This window comes from Anoplopoma fimbria, chromosome 9 (genome assembly GCF_027596085.1).
Source record: "Anoplopoma fimbria isolate UVic2021 breed Golden Eagle Sablefish chromosome 9, Afim_UVic_2022, whole genome shotgun sequence".
Taxonomy (NCBI): domain Eukaryota; kingdom Metazoa; phylum Chordata; class Actinopteri; order Perciformes; family Anoplopomatidae; genus Anoplopoma; species Anoplopoma fimbria.
The window spans coordinates 25,595,674-25,615,151 of NC_072457.1; the positions used below are offsets into that span (position 1 = coordinate 25,595,674).

A 19,478-nucleotide genomic window follows, 5' to 3' on the forward strand; every position below is an offset into this window, starting at 1 on the left:
AAAAACATACTTCATTGACTTGAGCAGTTATCAGACTGCAACCTTACGGTTTCTGGAACCTATTTTTATAATATTGTATATTTTTGTGGAATTAGAATTACAGTCAAATCAAACATATAGTATTTAAAGTATTTAAAGTAGTCAAACAGTCCAAGCCCTGCGCCACTGCGACAGGTTGTTAAACGTTATTGCCACGGGAAGTTCAGTGGTTCAAGAGACTGTTCAGGAAACAAAAACTTGCAAATAAAACCCTTGCATCAGCAGGCTTTCCGCTTAATGTCATAAATACCAAATAAGAGTGCTTTATTAAGGCCTAAAATATAACATACAATTCAAAGGTTGAAATCACATTATATTATGTTCATGTGACTGAGCCATAGTGTAAGACCTGCGGTACAGCATGAGCTCCAGGGTGGCATCACTCATCCCTACAAATCTCTTTTTATGCCAAGCGTGTGAGTGAAGATGAGTGAACCAAGATAAACATCCACACAAAGGTGGCTGCACCAAATCAGGGTGGAGGGAAAAACATTTCTTAATTCAAAGTGAGGGGGAAAAGTTTTGTCAAACCCCACAGAGGAGGTCTGTGTGGTGTTCCTCCACTAGAAAAATATGTTCAGCCTGTATTAAAAAAATGACATTTGCATGAGATCAAGAACAAAATTAGGTGCACAATATAACTAATATCAATATTTAAAGATGTTGAGCTTTTGAATGTATAATGCCATGGGTAGAAAATAGTTTATGAAGTTTAATAAAATAGTTTATCTATTTATATATACTTTATATCTCCAGTACACTGAGTTCAATTTGCGTTATGGATTATTAATGGACCTCAGTTCAACAAAATAGAATGACTAGCATTGAACTTTTACTTTGAAAATGACATAGTAGACGGTCTTTACTATTTTTATACATGTGCATTGGTAGTATTGGTCCCATGCAAACAGGTCTTAGGGAAGACAAAGAAAGTCATGAATGGCCTATTGTTGACTCCCAAAAATAATTCAAAATATGGCACATTTAGGCCACTTAATGTTCAATATTGAAAGAGCAGTGGGGTCATGAGAATTATAGAGTAAACAATAGATTGCTAATGCAAATATTTGAGGATCTGCTGGACTTTTATTTCACTTCTATAATTCCAGTAATGACAACTGCTAGGTTAAAATGGATTCTACCAAAACTGTGTTGAGTGTATGATCATTAATTAGCTATGAAAAGCGATTACTATGGTTGTCTCAAGTGCTTAAATACTGTTTCATGCCATCACATTAGCATGATAAATGTACACCACTGGCCAAAACGACGACTTCAAAGTGAAGACAACAGATGGGTGAAACATTTTGGTGGAAAACAGCCATTCACCCACACACACACACACACACACACACACACACACACACACACACACACACACACACACACACACACACACACACACACACACACACACACACACGGTGGACACACTAAATGTCTGACAGTGACAGGGAGGGCACTGTAGCCATATGGTTCAACATGTCTCATCCCACTGGAAGCTGCTGACATCACAGGCTGATCAAATGGCCACTTGTGCAAATTACCCAAACAACGAAAGTAAGTGAACTCGGCAACTTCTCCAACAGCTGCTCGGCAGAACCCCCAAAATGACAAATAAACAACAGGATGGAAGGGGAAAAAGAGAAAGTCGTCTAGCAAAAACCCCAGTGTAAGTGAGAAATCCCCCTCAAAGCCGGTGGACAGAATGGGTTGGCTATGCCATGGAGTGATGACCAACGAGGGATTTCTCAGTGGAGCCGAGTCACTGACATAATACACACTCATTAAATTAGAAACAATAAAAAAAAGTCACTTTGTATTTCATAATTTAAGGCTAAAAATATACAGTATCAGGATCTAGCTTTAAATTCATGCAGAGATCATTCTAAACCAAACTACAAATGTATTATTATTCTGCACACAGCGTCTAAGACTGTGGAAGCCAGAGCTGCCAGCTGTATGGGCAAGCGTGTCAGATGGGAAGAAAAATGACATGGTGGGATTTGACCTCGCTCAGAAAGAGATGTATTATTTGGAAGGCATTTGCAATGCCTGTGCAAGACAAAGCACTGAGCCAAACTGAGATAGAGAGGTTTAATCTTCCCTTTACTATCTGCAAGGGGGAAACAGGATAATCTTAACACCGCGGGGAGGCAGGAAGGTTACTGCCCCGCTATCTGCACATTGAGGAGTCTTTTACAGCTGTATCTGAGCTGTCCCAGACCAGCACATATAAACATGAGTACAGTTTAATTTATTTTACCTGCAGTGTACACTCAGAGTCTACAGGTTTTATCTAAAAACAGATTGTGTTACTCAGAATAAGAGTGGAAGGGAGAGAACAGATTCATATCAGCAGTGCAATTACAGCCAATTACTTAATAAGGGCTATCTCAAAGGGGAAGTCAGTAGCCACCACCTGTGCCCTCCCGACTCCCTGAGGTGCACTTGATCACTTGGGAGATAAATCGGTCTTCCACATGGGTTTTAACCTTGTGCTGACAAACAGAGACCTTCTAGGCCACTTCCATCATCACACTGGGTATTTTAGGTTGCCAATTAGCATGCCTGATGTCTAATCTGTTCCTCAAACTGCCTAGCAGGACAGCATCATATTCTCTTTCTGTCTGTGTATGCATCTACACACCTCTCTCGCTCCCTATTTTAAGTGTTTTCTGTTTCCCCCCCCTCTCTGCCTTCCCACTTTCTTCTTTTCCTTAGCTGTGTCTCCCCGGATAACAGAGACAAAGACATGTCTTCATCTGTCCCGGACACTCCCTGATAGCAGTACGAGTGAGGCTGATAGCAGAGGCCAGGAATAGATGTTGTTTGTATCTTGGAGACAGCACCAGGAGTTCATGTTGGAAATGGAGATCAAGAATGCAAAGTTGTCTTTACGATATAAAGGAGTAATCTCATTAACCTCTTCAACTCCCTGAGGACGCCCTTGTCCGCGGTCACCTTCCCTTGTTAAACCCATGCGCCCAACATCACTGAACATGGTCAAATTTGAGAGTTTTAAAGAGTTTGCATGTTCTCCCCGTGGCAGCGTGTTCTATCCGGGTTCTCCGACTTCATCCCAGATTCCAAAGACATGCAGCTTAGGTAAATTGTTTTGTATGTGTCAGCTCTGCGATAGTCTGGCGAGCCTGCTTTAGCCCAACGTCAGTTGGGATCGGCTCCGGTCCCCCCGCCACCCTGAACAGGATGAGTGGTTGGATGGATGGATGGATGGATGGATGCAACAGTGTAGTATACTGTACATAAGTGTAAGTCAGGTTGTTTGGTTGGTTGGAACTAGTTGCCACCAACTAATTCCTTAAAAATAATAAATAAAAAATGTTTCTGTTGTTATTATTTTTGTATGTTGGCCAAAGTCCATCAGTCTGAAAATGTTACATTATATACTTCTCTTGTCAATCTGAAGACTAGAGGGACTGAATTTATGACCATCATGTTTGCTTAAAGTTGGAGGGACTGGAATCATTTCTACACCCCAACCAAAATTTCTAACCAAAAGCAAAGCAAAACAAATGCAAAAAAGCAATTACATTCTGTTAACTTTTGCAGCATGGGTTGGACCAAAGAATAGGTGTGATCACACCTCTACGCGTTCATCTATCTCAGTGTGGGTACAATGAGTACACAAATCTTGATACATGTGGGAAGAGAAAATGAGAGAAAAAGATGGAAAAAGAACAATGTGTGACAGACTGAAAGAGAGGAGAGCTGAATAACAGTGATGAGTCAAGTGTAATGACAAACTGAAGAGGATTTTTTTGCTTTCACTGACTCTTCCATTAACCTACATATCCAATGAACCGTAGGAACAATTATAAAATTGCTATTAAAGCTAAAGTGCTAGAGTAATATTAATAATAATAACTATGCCCCCCCCCTCCACAAAAAAAATAAAAAAACTACATCTGTTTGACTTTGACTTTCAAACTTGTTACATCCACACAATGATGATGCATAACCTGTCCTAGTTTCCAAAGTAACTATCTTAGTGTTATGTAAGGTTTGTGCTCATTCCCTCCAGACCCACAAACCTTTATATGACTCACCACTACACCCAAAATATATCAAAATGTGCAGCCCTGCTGCTCCACACCTTGAGACACACACATGGCACTTACATTTAGGAGGAGGTGGGTTTTATCACAGATCAGACTCTCGCAAGTGATGGAGGTCGGCAAACTGAAGTTAGATATATTTCCTGTATATTTCCTAACAACCTGTAATCTTTCTTTGATCTGAAGGCAGTAAACACAACAACATGTGCGACGCAAAGCTGCTAAACTCTGTTAGAATGGATGCATTGTGAAGCTAGTTTTTTTTCTTGGAAAATATATTCATTAACGACTGGCATTCAGAGAGTTTGGCACGGTGCAAAGGTTTTTGATTACAGGCAAGATAATATAAAGTGGGTTTGGTGACAGATTGAGTGGTTCTCACTGGTAGCAATGTGGTCTCATGTGAGTCCTGCTCAGTCCATTTAAATCTAATCCCTGAATGTAACTCTGGTCCAAAGTTCTGTGGGATCCCACTGGTGTATAATCTGTGGCTAAAGTGTGAAATAGCTTCAGGGAAGAGTGCTTATGTTAATGTGTAACTCTAGCTGCAGTGCTCCTTATTGCGAAAGTTGCACCCGATCCAGGAAACTAAAATTGCTACATAATATACTCTCACCACAGCAACTGACAGACACTTCAGACAACTTCATCAACATTTTACAAACAGAAACAACTACACAAGTCAAATGAACCCTCAACATTTACAGAGGGGCAGCTGAAAAAGGTAATCACACTACATGAACACTACAAGGTAAGCTTAATGTGTCATACATCATCACCTCTAGTTTTTGGCACATAAAAGGAATCTATTTTAAAATTTCAAAAAATTGAAAAAGACGTAAAATTTACTTTATCTAACTTAATTGAATCTTAAATTTCCTAAAAATATTCTTACCTAAAATATTTGCCTTATGTGTATGATTCTGATCATTGTCCTGCTGAATTGTCCTAAAATCGGGGGCTAAAATAAGGCCATTATTGCTCACTGCTCACCTCATATGAATGTGAACACTCACACACATCTTTGCGAAAATGGGCGTTGTCAGGGAGTTGTTAAGCGTTCGGTTGTACTAAAAGATACTCTATAACTTGAGGCTTCGCAAAGGTAATTCACAAACCAATCAGTGACGTCATGGTGCTGATTCCACTTCTTCACAACCGTCAACAATGTGACTCTTCTGTTGGCAGAGGTCCTTACTCCACAGTGGACAGGAGTTATTTGTGTTACCATTGGAGTAAATCGGATTTACAATTACAATTGCTGAGCTGTACAGTTATATATCAACCCCTAACTCCCTTCTAGAATAACAAATACACCTTCTGGCAAATGAATGTGCGGTAGGCTGGAGGGTGTGTTGGGGATATGGCATGTCTGGTAATTTATACACTTCCCACCTGGTGCCCTACGGACAGCATTTCTGAATGTACCAGACAGAGAGCAGTCGTAACCATCTTACTGACTCAGCCCGGCTTTTCCTTTCGCCTCAGAAGGGGGAAAACAAATAGGAACAGCTCAAAAAGCAACCTGAGCCAACCCTATGCATGTATAACTGTATCTTAATACCGCCACAAATCACCAGGCTCCATTAAGCTGCCACTCATTGCCACACATGGTCAAAAAGCATATTGAAGTGTGAACAGTGGTGATAAGCTTTCATCGGCTACATGTTTATGACATTCTCATACATAAGGTGTAATAATCTGGTGTAAACATACAGGCAACTAACTAAATGGAGTAAGACTAACAGTGGTAATAGTGATGGAAAAGAACATCTATATGTCCCTGTGACATCTATGGATCTGCTGACCCCAGACCCATAAATCTGGATCTATGAGACAAGCAAGGCGAAACACATAAAAGCTTGTTTTAGAACAAGCACATGTTGCATTACTGCCCTTACAAAAAAACAAGTCAGTTTGGTAATGCTTAGGTTCTTTACACACAAGGTATACATGTAAAAAAAAAAAAACCAAAAAAAAAAAAAACCTGAATATTCACACATGGTCTGGGGCCACTATATTGATATACTATTTATTAAATACTTTCTAAAACCCTATTTTGGATGGATGACATTGACCGGGGTCAAATGGGCTTAGATCTCACTTCATAACACTTTGAAATACTTTTTCTTTTACAGCGATGTGATAGTGGATCAACTTGTTGATGCAAATATGGCTTGGTAACCTTTATGAATTTGCTGTTTAAGGAGTTGCCAAAGTTCTGGGGATAGAACTGTTAACCTTGTGGCCAGATTATACTACCAGGGTCACATAACAATGTTTTATCACCTTCACCCTTGGGCCACATACTCCTTTGACTTAAAGGCCAGCCGACCACAAACAGATCACTTGCTTACCTTAAGCCAAAAAAAAGCACTTCCGGCTGTCGTACTGTTAGGTGTGTGTCATTGTATCTATCAAATGTATCTACGAAATATCCAATTCAGTGTGAGATGGAAGCGCAAAACCTTATCACTGAATTTGGTCCAAGTTCTTAGCACGCAGCCCATCACACTGTTACCACATCAAACATCTTAACACTTGACAAAGTTACTAGTAGGCTTGACATCATATTAACCATCTGATGCGGCTAAAGCCTGGACCAGCTGACTTTTCCTCTAAGGCTGGATAATTAAAAGCTTTGTGGCCTAACAAACACATAAACATCTCCCTGGTATAAAGCACTGCCACTCCCTCCCTACTGATGTCAGGATGGATGAATCATATTTCACTAAGTGATCATTTATCAGGCGATTATGAATAATTATAGGGAGGTAATAAACACCCCTGCCATACTTCTGCCTGCCTGTTATTCCCTCTCTTTCAGGGCCGAGAGGCTGAGCCTGGCATCTCTGCTATTAGGGTCCTATACATGGCCAGCCCTGCTGATGGGATGGGGGCCACCTGACAGCGGTAGAATTTAAGCTCTAATTCAACATAATCACTAATAGACTAGCTCTTTTGATTTATGTAACCAACTCATTTAAAATCCTAAACACAAACTTAACAGTAAATCCTTAACTTATAACAAACTGTATCTACGTCATGTGTCTTCTATCTTTTGCCTCCGATCCTGTCATTATTTCTTTAGCCATGAGATAGGATTGTTTTTACAGAGATCATCACCACGCAGTGATACAAATGTATTGTTCGTACCAGTTTGTGCGAGATTTGTTTAAAATGTGTTGCCTCTACAACCAAAGACTCCTACAGATATACAATAGTACATACACACACAGCAAACACAAGCACCAGCATACATAACACCATCACAATTAAACACAACACTACACCAACAAACATCGTTTTCAGTATAATTTGGCATGTTCTAGTGGATCACTGGTATATGCCTTGTTTTGTTGTTGTTTATATTAACAGTCAACGTTATTACTTTTGCTATGCGATCTGGTCACAATTCGGAACAAAAATGTATTCATTCCAAAATCTGACAAATTTCCTTGAAGTACAATAAAGTATATCTTATCTTATCTTATCTCAATATGCCAAACGTATATGGGAAATATATCACTCACTCCCCTGCCTAGTTAATGTCAATGAACATAAAACTCCTAAATAAGGCTATATTAGTAATACACAATCTCCATGCTCATACAGTGGCAAGTCATGTTTTGGTGAATATCAGGAACAAACCATCAACTTCCTCTGCCACCCATCCCAACTGGTCATTAAGCAAATCAAGGCCGTGTTCAGGACTGGCATTAATAGGAGTTTTGGGTGATCTGGTCACAAGTGAACAGCTCAAAGTGTGTTTCAGTTCACACCTGGCATCTGAATGCGTCTTCACATGCGCCTCGGGTACCACTTGTGATCGGACCTCACTGCCCCGCTCTATATTCAAATAAACACACATAATTGCCATCATTTGCTAAGCTCTAATGTGTTATTGTTTTTATTGCATTTACTTACTTACTTGTGCAGAGAAAATAAAGCAGTTATCCAGCTTTAGACTGAGAAACAAATCTATATTCATGGTGCTGCTCAATGCTATGTGTGTGTGCTGCACCTTTGTGTGGCAGAGGAACTGTACATTTGATTTCCTGTGTTCTGTCCCTGTCACCGTGTGGACAAAAGCAAAATGCCTTTGGGGTGAGCACACGTGCTACAATCTCCCCCGGCCTCAGCTGTTGGTGGCAGCCTAACAGAGCAGAGCGGCTGCGTTAGACTTAAAACAGGGGGCGGGTTAATGTGTCACTTAGAAATCCCTACTTTCTTACTGTAAAAACCAGGAGGGCAACTGCTTTCTATACATTCTCCAAAGGCATTTACCCTAGCAATATATACTGCTACATAACAAGAGAGCTAAGAAAAAAGGACGTCATAAAACATCTAAATTCTAGTATATTTGGTCACTCGGCATAGTTGCCCTCCTGCAGCAAATGATAAATAAATTACACTTTCGCCTCTATCTAGGCACAAGATTTTTGGCAGCTCAAAGGGCTTGAGATTTTTTCATCTGCATATGCCCACATGCCCCGGGTGGACTGAATTTGTGACCACACTGACTGTACCGACAAGCCCGCCAACTGTTGAACACGTCTCTGTATGCAGAACACTTCTCCCTGCTTAGAAAAATAACTAGCTCTGCATAGCGAGAAGGCTCTAAATAGTGGGTTGGTCTTGTGTTCCTCATTTTATTCTTTAACACTGTTCCCTCAGCTCAGCAAGGTTACCTTTATGGAAAGCGATCAAAATGTCAGTACGGACTTTTTCACACTGTCTGAAGTGTCAAAAAAAGCGACTCTCTATGTGCCACGCAAAGTAGCAGCTGCATTTAATACTCCTTCTTCCCTCCCTTCACTATCTCTCAAACAAATACCAAAAGCATCTGATCAACAACAAGTAGAAGAGGCCTCCTACTTATGTTAGCCCCATCAGACGAAAATAGTGCAGCAGTGGCAGTATTGACAAGTGCTTAAAACAGTGAATGACTCATTTATGATGACTCATAGAACCTTATGCGGGAATTAATCATTCAGAATTCAAAGAAAGTGCCCACGTACCAGTCTACCTACACTACCTAGAGCCTACCTGATCGTCAGAATGGTGAGAAACTCAGATGGACATTTTATGAGAGAGCATATTTTTCTTCTTCTACATCGCTTACCAACTCTATCCTTTCACAAACAGATCTTTAAGGCTTTAGGGTAATGATACAAGATTTACATAATTAAAAAAATGATCCCCCTTGCAAATAAATGGGAAAAAAAAAGAAGAAAGAGGAGGAGTTTCCAGGTGAAGAATTCTATAGACTACATCACCGGAGCATTTCATGTACAAACCTTGGACTCAGTTTTGATTTCAGCTAAACAAATATATTCATACATTCATTCAAGACATTATATGATAAGAATATAAAGAGCTACATTCTGACTATGTCATAACTGACACTGGCGCTGCATTCACAACTCTACCATTTTAGTGAGTTGTTGACGATATCCCTGCGCCCGGAGCAGCACAGCAGAGCTGCTCACGGCTTGACAAATTAGGACAGAAGGGTCAAAAAATCAGTTGGACAGCCAAGAACTTGCTGTCACCACGTATTTCATAGCCAAACCACAAAGCTTAGTTTAAGTAGCTTTGTTCTGATGATTATTAATTGATTATTTATGAGATCATGGGTTGAAAAAAAGATGGAATGTAACATAGTATAGTAAAAAACATCGGTTGCTTTTGTCTAAATTACGTTAAAATATTTTGTTTAAGGCATGGCTACCGTCATCCAACGTATCGAAGATGCGGCCACATGGGCAACACTAGTCTGTTACTGTCTGTCATTCACCCTCTACTGGAAAGAATGACTTCTGGTTTCCGTTAATCAAACAATGCGTGTCGTGGTGGATGAGGCGTGAGGAACATCTACGCCATATGGTTTGGATGTGTGCAAAATGATTGCCTGCCATTTCTAAGACCTTGTCTTTTGCTTGTGCTACTACTGTCCAAGGGGGTGGCCGTGAAATGATTAATGAACAAAAAATATGGGATTATATATGTCCTTGAGAATTGATGGGGGAAGGACCACAGTGATGTCATTTTCCCTTTTATTTCCCCCAAAAAGTCAACCAGTTGGAAATTAAATACAAGAATAACAAGGTTTTGTTACTATTATCCGTACCGTCATTATGTCATTTTGGAAGTGTAAAATGTACAGAATTTTCTTATATCATTTAATGCACATAGAAAAAATGCAAACACCAAACCTACAAAAGAAACACAAATTAATTTAAGATCTATCTTCTAATCTAATCTAAAAGAAATAGCACCCTGACTCATTTAATACGAGTCTCGCAGCCGGCGCTTAATATTTCACACGTGGGAGTGTACTTCATTAGTTTCAGATGAACAACCCTTTAAATTTAGATGTGCTTACACCGAGACCTTTAAACTCTGCCAGCTCATATATTTAAGCATTAAGAACTGGGAAGGTAGTGAGGAAGAGCTGATCCCTACAGACTTGATTGATCGTGTTCATTAGTTTGAGATAAGGTCAACTCCTGCGTGATTTCGCAGGGAGTAAAAATGTCACAGTTAACTTTTTGTCCCCAAAGCTGTAATTATACTTTTTCAGTCTAAAACGAGATAGAAAGAACATGTGTTTACAGTTAATTTACCATGATAAATGACACAACTGCACTGACAGATGATTTCAGTGCAATACAGTAAAACTCTCTATGGAAAGATATTGAAGCTATTGGCTTTTAGAGTCTTTAAAACTGTAACAATCTGAATACCGTAACTGTGTCCCTTTATAAACCTGCTAATCTTTATCGGCTTTCTGGTAGCCATTATAGACATTACATCAAAGCTTTATTAATATTGTACAAGCGGACATTTTTGCAACTGAGTCACATTACAGCTTTGTTTATGGCGCCCCCAGAACAAAACCCTAAAACTGTGATGATTTCAGGATTACATGGTTTATCCCACTCAAGGCTGTTCAAGGTATGTGCAAATCTCATTGGTAAATATATCCAGATGGAAATATTTGACAACACTCTTTCCTCAATGCTATCTTTTAATGTTGATACAGTGTATGAGGACATTAAGCCTCTTTAACTCTGTCCACTCCAATTGTTCCAGATAGTTAGCCCTGCTAAGTCTACCAACTCAACGCCTGTAAACCCTTCTCCATTAGGACATAATAACACCGTATGCTGCAGGATGGGAACCAGAGACACAAATCTACAGTACTAGTGGATATTTCGGGAAGTTTAAGGAGGAAATCTGACATCACAAGGTTGCACAAAGTTATAACAGCAAAAAGAAAGCCAAACGACAAGTACAAAATTTGATGTATACAACAAACCAACCAAAACCAATCAACCAATCCACTGTCTCCTAATAATTACTTGGACTGTGTCTGCCCGCCAAAGTCCACTTTGTCATTTGTATTCAAAATGGTACTTAAGTAAAATTACAAAAGTATTGGCATCAAAATATACTTAGTGTACCAAAAGTAAAAGTATACTAATTATGCAGAATGGCCTATTCCAAATAATATATTTATGGTAGGCCTTTATTATTGGATTTTAATTATTGATGCATTCATGTGGAGCTAATATTCACTACTGTATATACTTAATTATTAGGCTATATACTACTTAATAATAAATCATAGTTTATTATTGATTTATATTAAGAATCTGTATCTCCAAAGTAGTCAAACTAGTAACTGATATTGACAAATAAATGTAGTTATTTAAAAATACAAATTTCCCTCTGAGATATTGTGGAGCAGAAGCATAAAGTTAAATAAAATGGAAATAATCAATTAAACATTTACCTCAAAATACATTCCACCAATTCTTAAACAAGAGCACATAAGTTCATCATAGATCTAGCCCCTTTTTCTCTCATAGTGCACCAGATTGATGAATTTAATTTTTAAATGTACAACAACTACATTTCTGGGAAGCACGCCCTCTGACCCCACTAGAGGGTCTGAGATCTAATCAACATAGTCTCACAAAATCCTGTGGAAAACCCTGCAATCTACACAAAAGAGTGACAGCACCTTTACAGCTCGATAGCCAAGATATATATTTAAGAAATCAACCTTCTCTTATATTTTCTCTCACCATTGGAGCGGTGTCTCCACAAATCCTGGGTATAATGTGAGATCATTTACAGACTGGAACGAAAAATGGTTTAAATCTATGCGTTTAACAGTTTGGAATCATGGAATGGTACGATTTGAACAAATAAGATCAGTTCACTTTGTCTAAGTTGAAGGGAATGGTACAGTCTTCTTCTCACGGTTCAACGTTGTGATTTAGGTTGATTTCAGGAGTGTTTTTTAACACAACAATCTAATGCTGATTTACTGATGCAATAACAGGATTCCCCTATACTTGACTTGTGTCACCACAAAAGAAAATGCCAACATGGCCCTGGTAACTATGAGGCCTCAGAGGCCCCAGCCTGGTGCCATGCAACTGTCAGCCATTTAACATCAAGATTAGCCACAGTTGCTGCCACGTGTCAACACAGCAATGAACACATGCTTAAGGTGGTGGTGGGGGAGGCTGATGGTAGTCCGACTACAGGAGGTGACACAATGAATAATATTCCTTTAAGCAAAAGGAGAAAAAACTATTTTCACCTACAAGTAAAACCAGGGCGTAACTAATCTACGCAGTCTGAAGCTAAATGTTCTGAAAAGAATTGTTGCTGATGAGGAGACACCATCTAGTCTCTGTGAGGATGTTATGTTTATTTCACAAACATCCTCCTAATTTTAAAAACATTGTGTAGGAGGCAATAGACAAATTGATTGTCCATTGCTTTACATTTTGAACAACTGACTAGCCTTTATGGGTCAACTATCAACCACTGTTGAGGTGCAGGATTAAACAAATCTTCTGTGTCCTTCTCTGAAACAACAGAACCAAATACCGACTGCGTTGCTTTTGCTCAGCCTTGTTCAAACAAATTCCACGGATTTCAGAAAGAAGACCCACAGTGTCACCGAGCTGTAAAGCCGGCTTCCTAATCAATGGCCACATCCAGACAAGCATTTGGGCAGAGCCTAATGGGGCGCTGGAAAGCCCATAAGATTAGCTCTTGTTAATGACCTTCGGTGGATTAGAACTTTAACTCTCACATCTCCAGCCAGGTTAAGTTAGCTATCAATATTTGTCCTAATATTATTTTTTATATTTAACCCCATACCCTGTGAGACAGACAAAGATAGATAGGCAGATGGAAAGATCATAGATCAGTTATAGAAAGAAACACACACACACAGTCCTGCTCTAAGCAGCAGGAAATCCTCTTTCATGATAACAAACCTAAAACGTGCAAGATTCAACTAACAAATATTATTAGCTTAAGAATATATAGAATAACTGCACACAATGAATAGCTTGTTTCCATGAAATCAATGACAATGCCACCACAATATTCGCTTTCAGTCAGCATGGTTAAATATATTAACTTGGCAAAATAAATAAATCCAGGGGGCGGGATGAAGAATTTGAAAAAAATATATATTTTCATATAAGGCCATACTCAATCATTACTTATCTGTTCAAATGCTGTTGTAATTGGCATTGGTGACAGAAGTGACATTAAATAATTTGCAGTGTTTACATTAGCCACAAAACAAAAAGGCAACTAAAGGATGTATTTTATAGTGCTATACAGCAAAAGGTTCCCTTTTACAATCCTGAGTGTCAGAAAGGCAATTAAACAAAGTTTGGTGCCTTTAGGTTATTTCATTTAATGTAGCTGCTGTTTTGTAAACTCCACAGTTCAAGAAGAAAAATAAAACTCAACCCCATAAACACAAGGCGTGAAACCTCAATAAAGCTGAATAAAAGACAGAAAAGCACCACTCAGTGGGATTTACCTTTCCTGTGACATTTTCACACGTCGGTGTGCTGATGAAGATCTGCAGCGACTGTGGTACAAGGTAAAATCTGCTTAGACAACTTTCCCTTCTGTGACATGCTGCCAGAGTGATATAGAGCCAACAGGTGGGAAAGAGCGGTAAGATGAGGAAAGTGAAATAGGAAAAAGAGGGAAGGGATGATCGCTCATGTGAAATTAATGAGACAATACATGTTAACCCTGCTTAACTAATCTCTTTGACTACAAATCTAGTACAATCCATTAGCGTATTCATCCCCAAAACAAAAGAAAAACTACAACTCTACAAAGCCATTTCTTTCATTCCCGTCGTTATTCATCATATCATTGTTCTCTGACTAGTTTCAAGATCTTGCTTGCCCGGGTCCAAAATACAGAGCTTCAGTATAAGGCCAGGGGGTTAAATTCTTTTTTGCTTTTGTCTTTTTTAATTTTTATGACTTTCAATGATATTTTTCAAGTGTAGACAGTTGTTCATGTTCTCAGCAGTGACAGAAAATCGTCAAAGTGTAAACGGACATACTAAAGCAATGGCCAATATATATATATATATATATATATATATATATATATATATATATATATATATAATATATATATATTAAAATAATGAATAAAATAAATATATATATATATTTTTTTTTTGATCAAAATTTGTTCAACAGGTTAGGACTATATGAGGAGTTGTGCCTAAAAGTGACTACCTTGTATTTCTTAGGAGACATCCTATAACGTGATTTTCCTAATATTCTGCATAGTACAATGAATTTTATGAATTATTATATTAATGTATATCTGTTATATATGTACAGAAATGACTGCAACTGACACCTTGGATGTAATACTTGATGGCCTTTTCAGAGAATGACCAACAAAGGACAGGTTTTAAATAATTTAAGAGCAAAACTTTAACCTGTATCGTTCTCACTGCAAAGACCCGGACAGGTGCTTAGATGGCAACCAATTACATCAAAACTCACAACAAGGTTCTTGTTACTCACTTAAAAAGGGACAAAATAAAACTGTAAGAGTGAGAGTGTTGAAAAAAGAAAGCGGACTGCTACTGGACTTTCTTATGTTCGATGCAACTACTCTCTCTCGGCAGATTAGATTTATTATATTAGTTTTGTTATATCTGAATTTGACCTACTATGATCCTGCTGTTTGACTCACTACACTATTATGTTAATTGTGTTCTGTTGGTTTTTTTGTTAGTTCTTTTGTAATTGCCTTTTTCTACAAACAGCACCTATAGCACTCTTGAATGTCCAAGGTTGGGAATATCTCATTGAGTAGTCTAGACCACTGTTTCTCCCTAAAAATATAAAACTATTATTTCAAAATTCATTATTCTTTGAAGTGATTTTTGCTTAGAAACCTTGGGCTGGGCCAGGTACCATTGTTACTGTTACATGGGCCTAAAAATATTGGGCTATATAAATAAACTTCAGTATATTAGAAAGTGGAAAAAAAACAGGTTTAGGCCTATTATATTATTACAGTAGGATAATTTATAATTATAATTAATATAAAAAAATAATTAAGCTGCATTCATGATCTATTCTTTTTTAAATTTTTCGATCTGCAATTATAAACATGTAACCTGGTGTATGTATGCATACCGCTTTGAGCAGTTGTGTATTTAAAGACCTTCAAACTAAAATATTTCTCAGCGGAAATCTGATTGGCTAACATAAAATCTTAAAAAACTCTTCTGGATATCAGGTGTGGCAGTACATCCCTAATTAGTTGACAATCTAAAATAAGCAGCAGACTGAAAATCCATGTACGGACAGCTGAACCCTTTTACTTTGTGGCTTAGCAAGTAAACTAATTAACTGTTGCCACAAAAACACAGTAACAGAATATACGCACGCAATATTTGATCTTATTCATTATTTCTCCTGGGTCTTTGACAAATGTTTGACCAATAGAGTCGGCTTCCAGGAGATGAAGGAGCATCCAGTTTACAATATACAACACAGTGAGGCTGACTGAATAACAGATTTAAGACAGTGTAGTCCTAAACGGACTTAAATCTGATATTCAATATTTAAGGCAAATAACGTGCTTGTTCCAATCACCGTTTGCTAATGTAGATATCAATACTTATTCATAAAGAAGAGAAAGAACCATTCAGTCCACACTTAAAACACAATGATGCAAATAAATGTTTTTGTTGGATTGCTGTTTAGCTGTGAGATGTGTGAACTGTCTTATAACCTCACCCAGTGCACAGAAGCAGGTTACAGCAGAGCAGACAGACAGGCGGCATGATTTAAATGACTTCACCAGATGCACTTTTGTTTTAGAGACATTACATAGAAACTTCCCAATTTCAAATTAACAACGTTTCAAGAAAGGTAGCCAAATTTGAACTGTTTTACAAAAAGGTATGGTATGTTCAAATGGATTTGGTGGTTCTATGTATGCAATACATTGTTAAAAACATATTTGATCTAATCATTTCTATTTATCTAACAGAAACAGATTTGTATGATAACCGTTTTCACTTCTAAAAAGGTGGCCTGAGTTTAACTATGCTATATATATTCAATTATTTACATCACTATTTTAAGAAAATCCAGTGTTTTCCCCTGCGGGTAAGGATGCCGATTTTAAGATAGATAACAGTTCAGTTAATAGACTTAAATATACAAATATCAAACCTTTTTAAATCCTTATGTGATAAGAGTAAAAAAAACATATGCTTGTAACATGAAAATAGTCATAGTAATTATATTTCAAATGTATATTATATTTTATTTTATACGATTTGATTCAGTGGCAGATGAAGTTGTTTTACAAAGAATTTAAAGCCAGTTAACATTTAACGGGTTGACATAAAAGCAAGTCACAAATTTTAGGTTCTTAATAAGAGGAATAAAATGAACGAATTGTACGACACATGTTAGTTGCAAGGATGTATATGAATATTAGTGTATTATACATATTACTGCAATAATTGTCTTGCACTTTTATGGAAGAGTACTCAGTCTTTACTTGTACACAAACATCTGCATGTAGGAATATCCAAATACTGAGTTTTGAGACGTTCTACAGATAATAGTTTTATTGAAATATAATTCAGACCAGACACACTGAGGGAGATTTCCTGCGAGCGGACATTCCAGCACAATTCATCTTCTGGAATTACTTCCCACCACAACAGCTACTCTTGGAAGTTACAGTGTAATTATGAACGGCATCACCCAAGTCCCACTGGAACAAATTCATTTTGCATACAGCCATGTGAGCAGCAGTCACGTGCTTGTACTGTAAACACCTTTCTGATTTTGTGGCGGACATAACTTTGTCTTACCTCTGCAGGAGTTCATTCGTTGTCGTTGTTGGGTATCCGCCACTTTGTCCTTTTCCCAGCATTTTTGTATGGCCTCTTTTGACACTCTCAGTGCCACTCGTCCGATCCCAAGCTTGCTGCATGGCTAAAAAAACTCCCTAGCACCACCTGCAGCCTTAACGCCAATAACTTCCCCCAAACACCCCTCTCAAAAAAAATCTACCACAGTCCCAAGACAGCAATCCTGATGAGTCAACCCTCTCTAGCACGCTCTGATTTTCTCTAGCCTTACTGTATGGACAGATGACAGAAAGGTCAGTAGGAAGGAAAAAGCACTTCAGCAGGGGCTCTTCCACTCAGCTACTCCTGATCGACAGCAGCAAAGGCAGCAAAGCGCCCTATAGCCTCCTCTCTCCAGCTCTCTCTTTCCCTAAAAAACCTCACAATGTACACTTCCAAGACGTTCCTTCACTTCCCCTCTGCTCATAAGTGTCAAACCATGGGGAAAACAGATCAGACCCTTCAAAAGGGAAACAGGAGGTTGACTGAGTGAAGTTTAAGAGGGAATAACAGGAGAGGTGGGCTCAGGGGACGGCAGAAGGGGGGTAAGTGTAAAAAGACCAACTGGGAGTCCCTGCCGGGGACAGCTCCACGCGGCACAACAACAGGGACAAGAAAGTCCCTCCTGCCACAACTGATTATCACCTCTACACATAAACACACACCCACCGACACACGCAACCCTCACATAGTCTGGCCAGTGAAGGGATGCACTGGGGTTCTGGGAATGCAATCAGTCACTCAGTAGGTGTTGGGATCAATTTAGCTGCTGAATCATCAGAGGGCTCTGGTCTCCAGCCCCTGGAACAGCGTGTCAGATTATTCACATTTTGTAATGGTCATACAGGCTGAGGTTTCGCATCTGTGAGCCAAAGGGTTGGGCGTGTTTGGTAATAAATTACCACTGGGGAAGAATAGTACTGAGTGAGAGCACATCAGCAGTTCTTGAAGGATATACCACACCTCAAAAGCAAGCGACAGGGACTAGCTTGGTGTTGCCAGGGTGGATTATTTAATTATTCATTTCATTTTGTTGGATTGGAAATAGTAATTTGGCGAAGGGATAAATATTATGACTGAGCACAAAAGATCAGTCTGAGAGTCTGCGTTGGTATTTCTAGAAACTGGAACTCTGTCCCCAAGCATAAAAAAAGATTGTTGGATTTAGGATTTACAATTAATTGTGATACCTTTTAAAAGGTTACCAGGTAAAATGATAAATTAAAAATATAAATAAAAGCAAGGATAGTTACATTATCAACACAAAGACATTTGTCTTCTTTGTTTTAACCTAAAAAAGTTGTGTAAAATCAATGAACAGATTTTTACATAATGTTCAATTACGAACCCTAAAGTGACCATCATTTTCATAACTCAAGCATTCACATTTTGTGATCAGACATTATGATTTATTAAATACAAAGGGGGAAAAAAAGGAAATAAAAGATAAGTACTGGAATTTCTGAGGTCAGTCGGAGTCTGAGCTGTTGCACAGACTCCACCTAACAAATAGTTGGTGCGTATGTTGCTACAGCTAGTGGCTATTGGGGGCAAATAAAATCCCACCACACGAACAGTCCAGCAGTCAAATTCCGAGCGAAGAACGCAAGAAAAAAGATTTGCTTTGCATTCTGTCTGAAGTGTTTGGTCTTTCTAAAATGTGTGTTCATTTATTTAGAGTTGCTGTCTTTAGAGGGATATTGTTGATCAGCCTAAATCTCAGCCGACATGCTGCTTCTCTCACAGTGGTGCGCAAGGACCTGAATTATAAATCATGAATCATGAATCATAATAAAACAGAGGGCACTTCCCTAATCAACCGAGGGAGAATGCTTTTCTCCATCTTCACATTGTCCGCTTCAACAATGAATGACAAAAGTCCAAACATATCTGACAGATTTCTTGCTGACAACCACGAAGAAATACTCGCTATGCATTGTGCATTTGCAAGCATGTGCATTTATCCATGTGACAACTCCACACAACAATCCCCCCGCTTATTTTTGGCCCTGTGCGAAAGCAGATACCACTGTAGCCTGAAGTAGCTTCTATAATGGTGCAAGTCTGAATTACTCAATGTGGAGACTGGTGGTAACAGTAGTGATTTACAA

General features: G+C 38.6%; 1 protein-coding gene across 1 annotated transcript in view; it reads right to left on the reverse strand.

Annotated features, from left to right (window-relative positions):
• Positions 1–17,450, reverse strand: part of rbm20 (RNA binding motif protein 20) — a 43,904-nt gene extending 26,454 nt beyond the window's left edge. Inside the window, exon 1 of the mRNA XM_054605076.1 lies at positions 17,329–17,450. Within this exon, the coding sequence (XP_054461051.1) occupies positions 17,329–17,450 (122 nt within the window). The remainder of the gene's footprint in view (positions 1–17,328) is intronic.
• Positions 17,451–19,478: the final 2,028 nt, after the last annotated feature.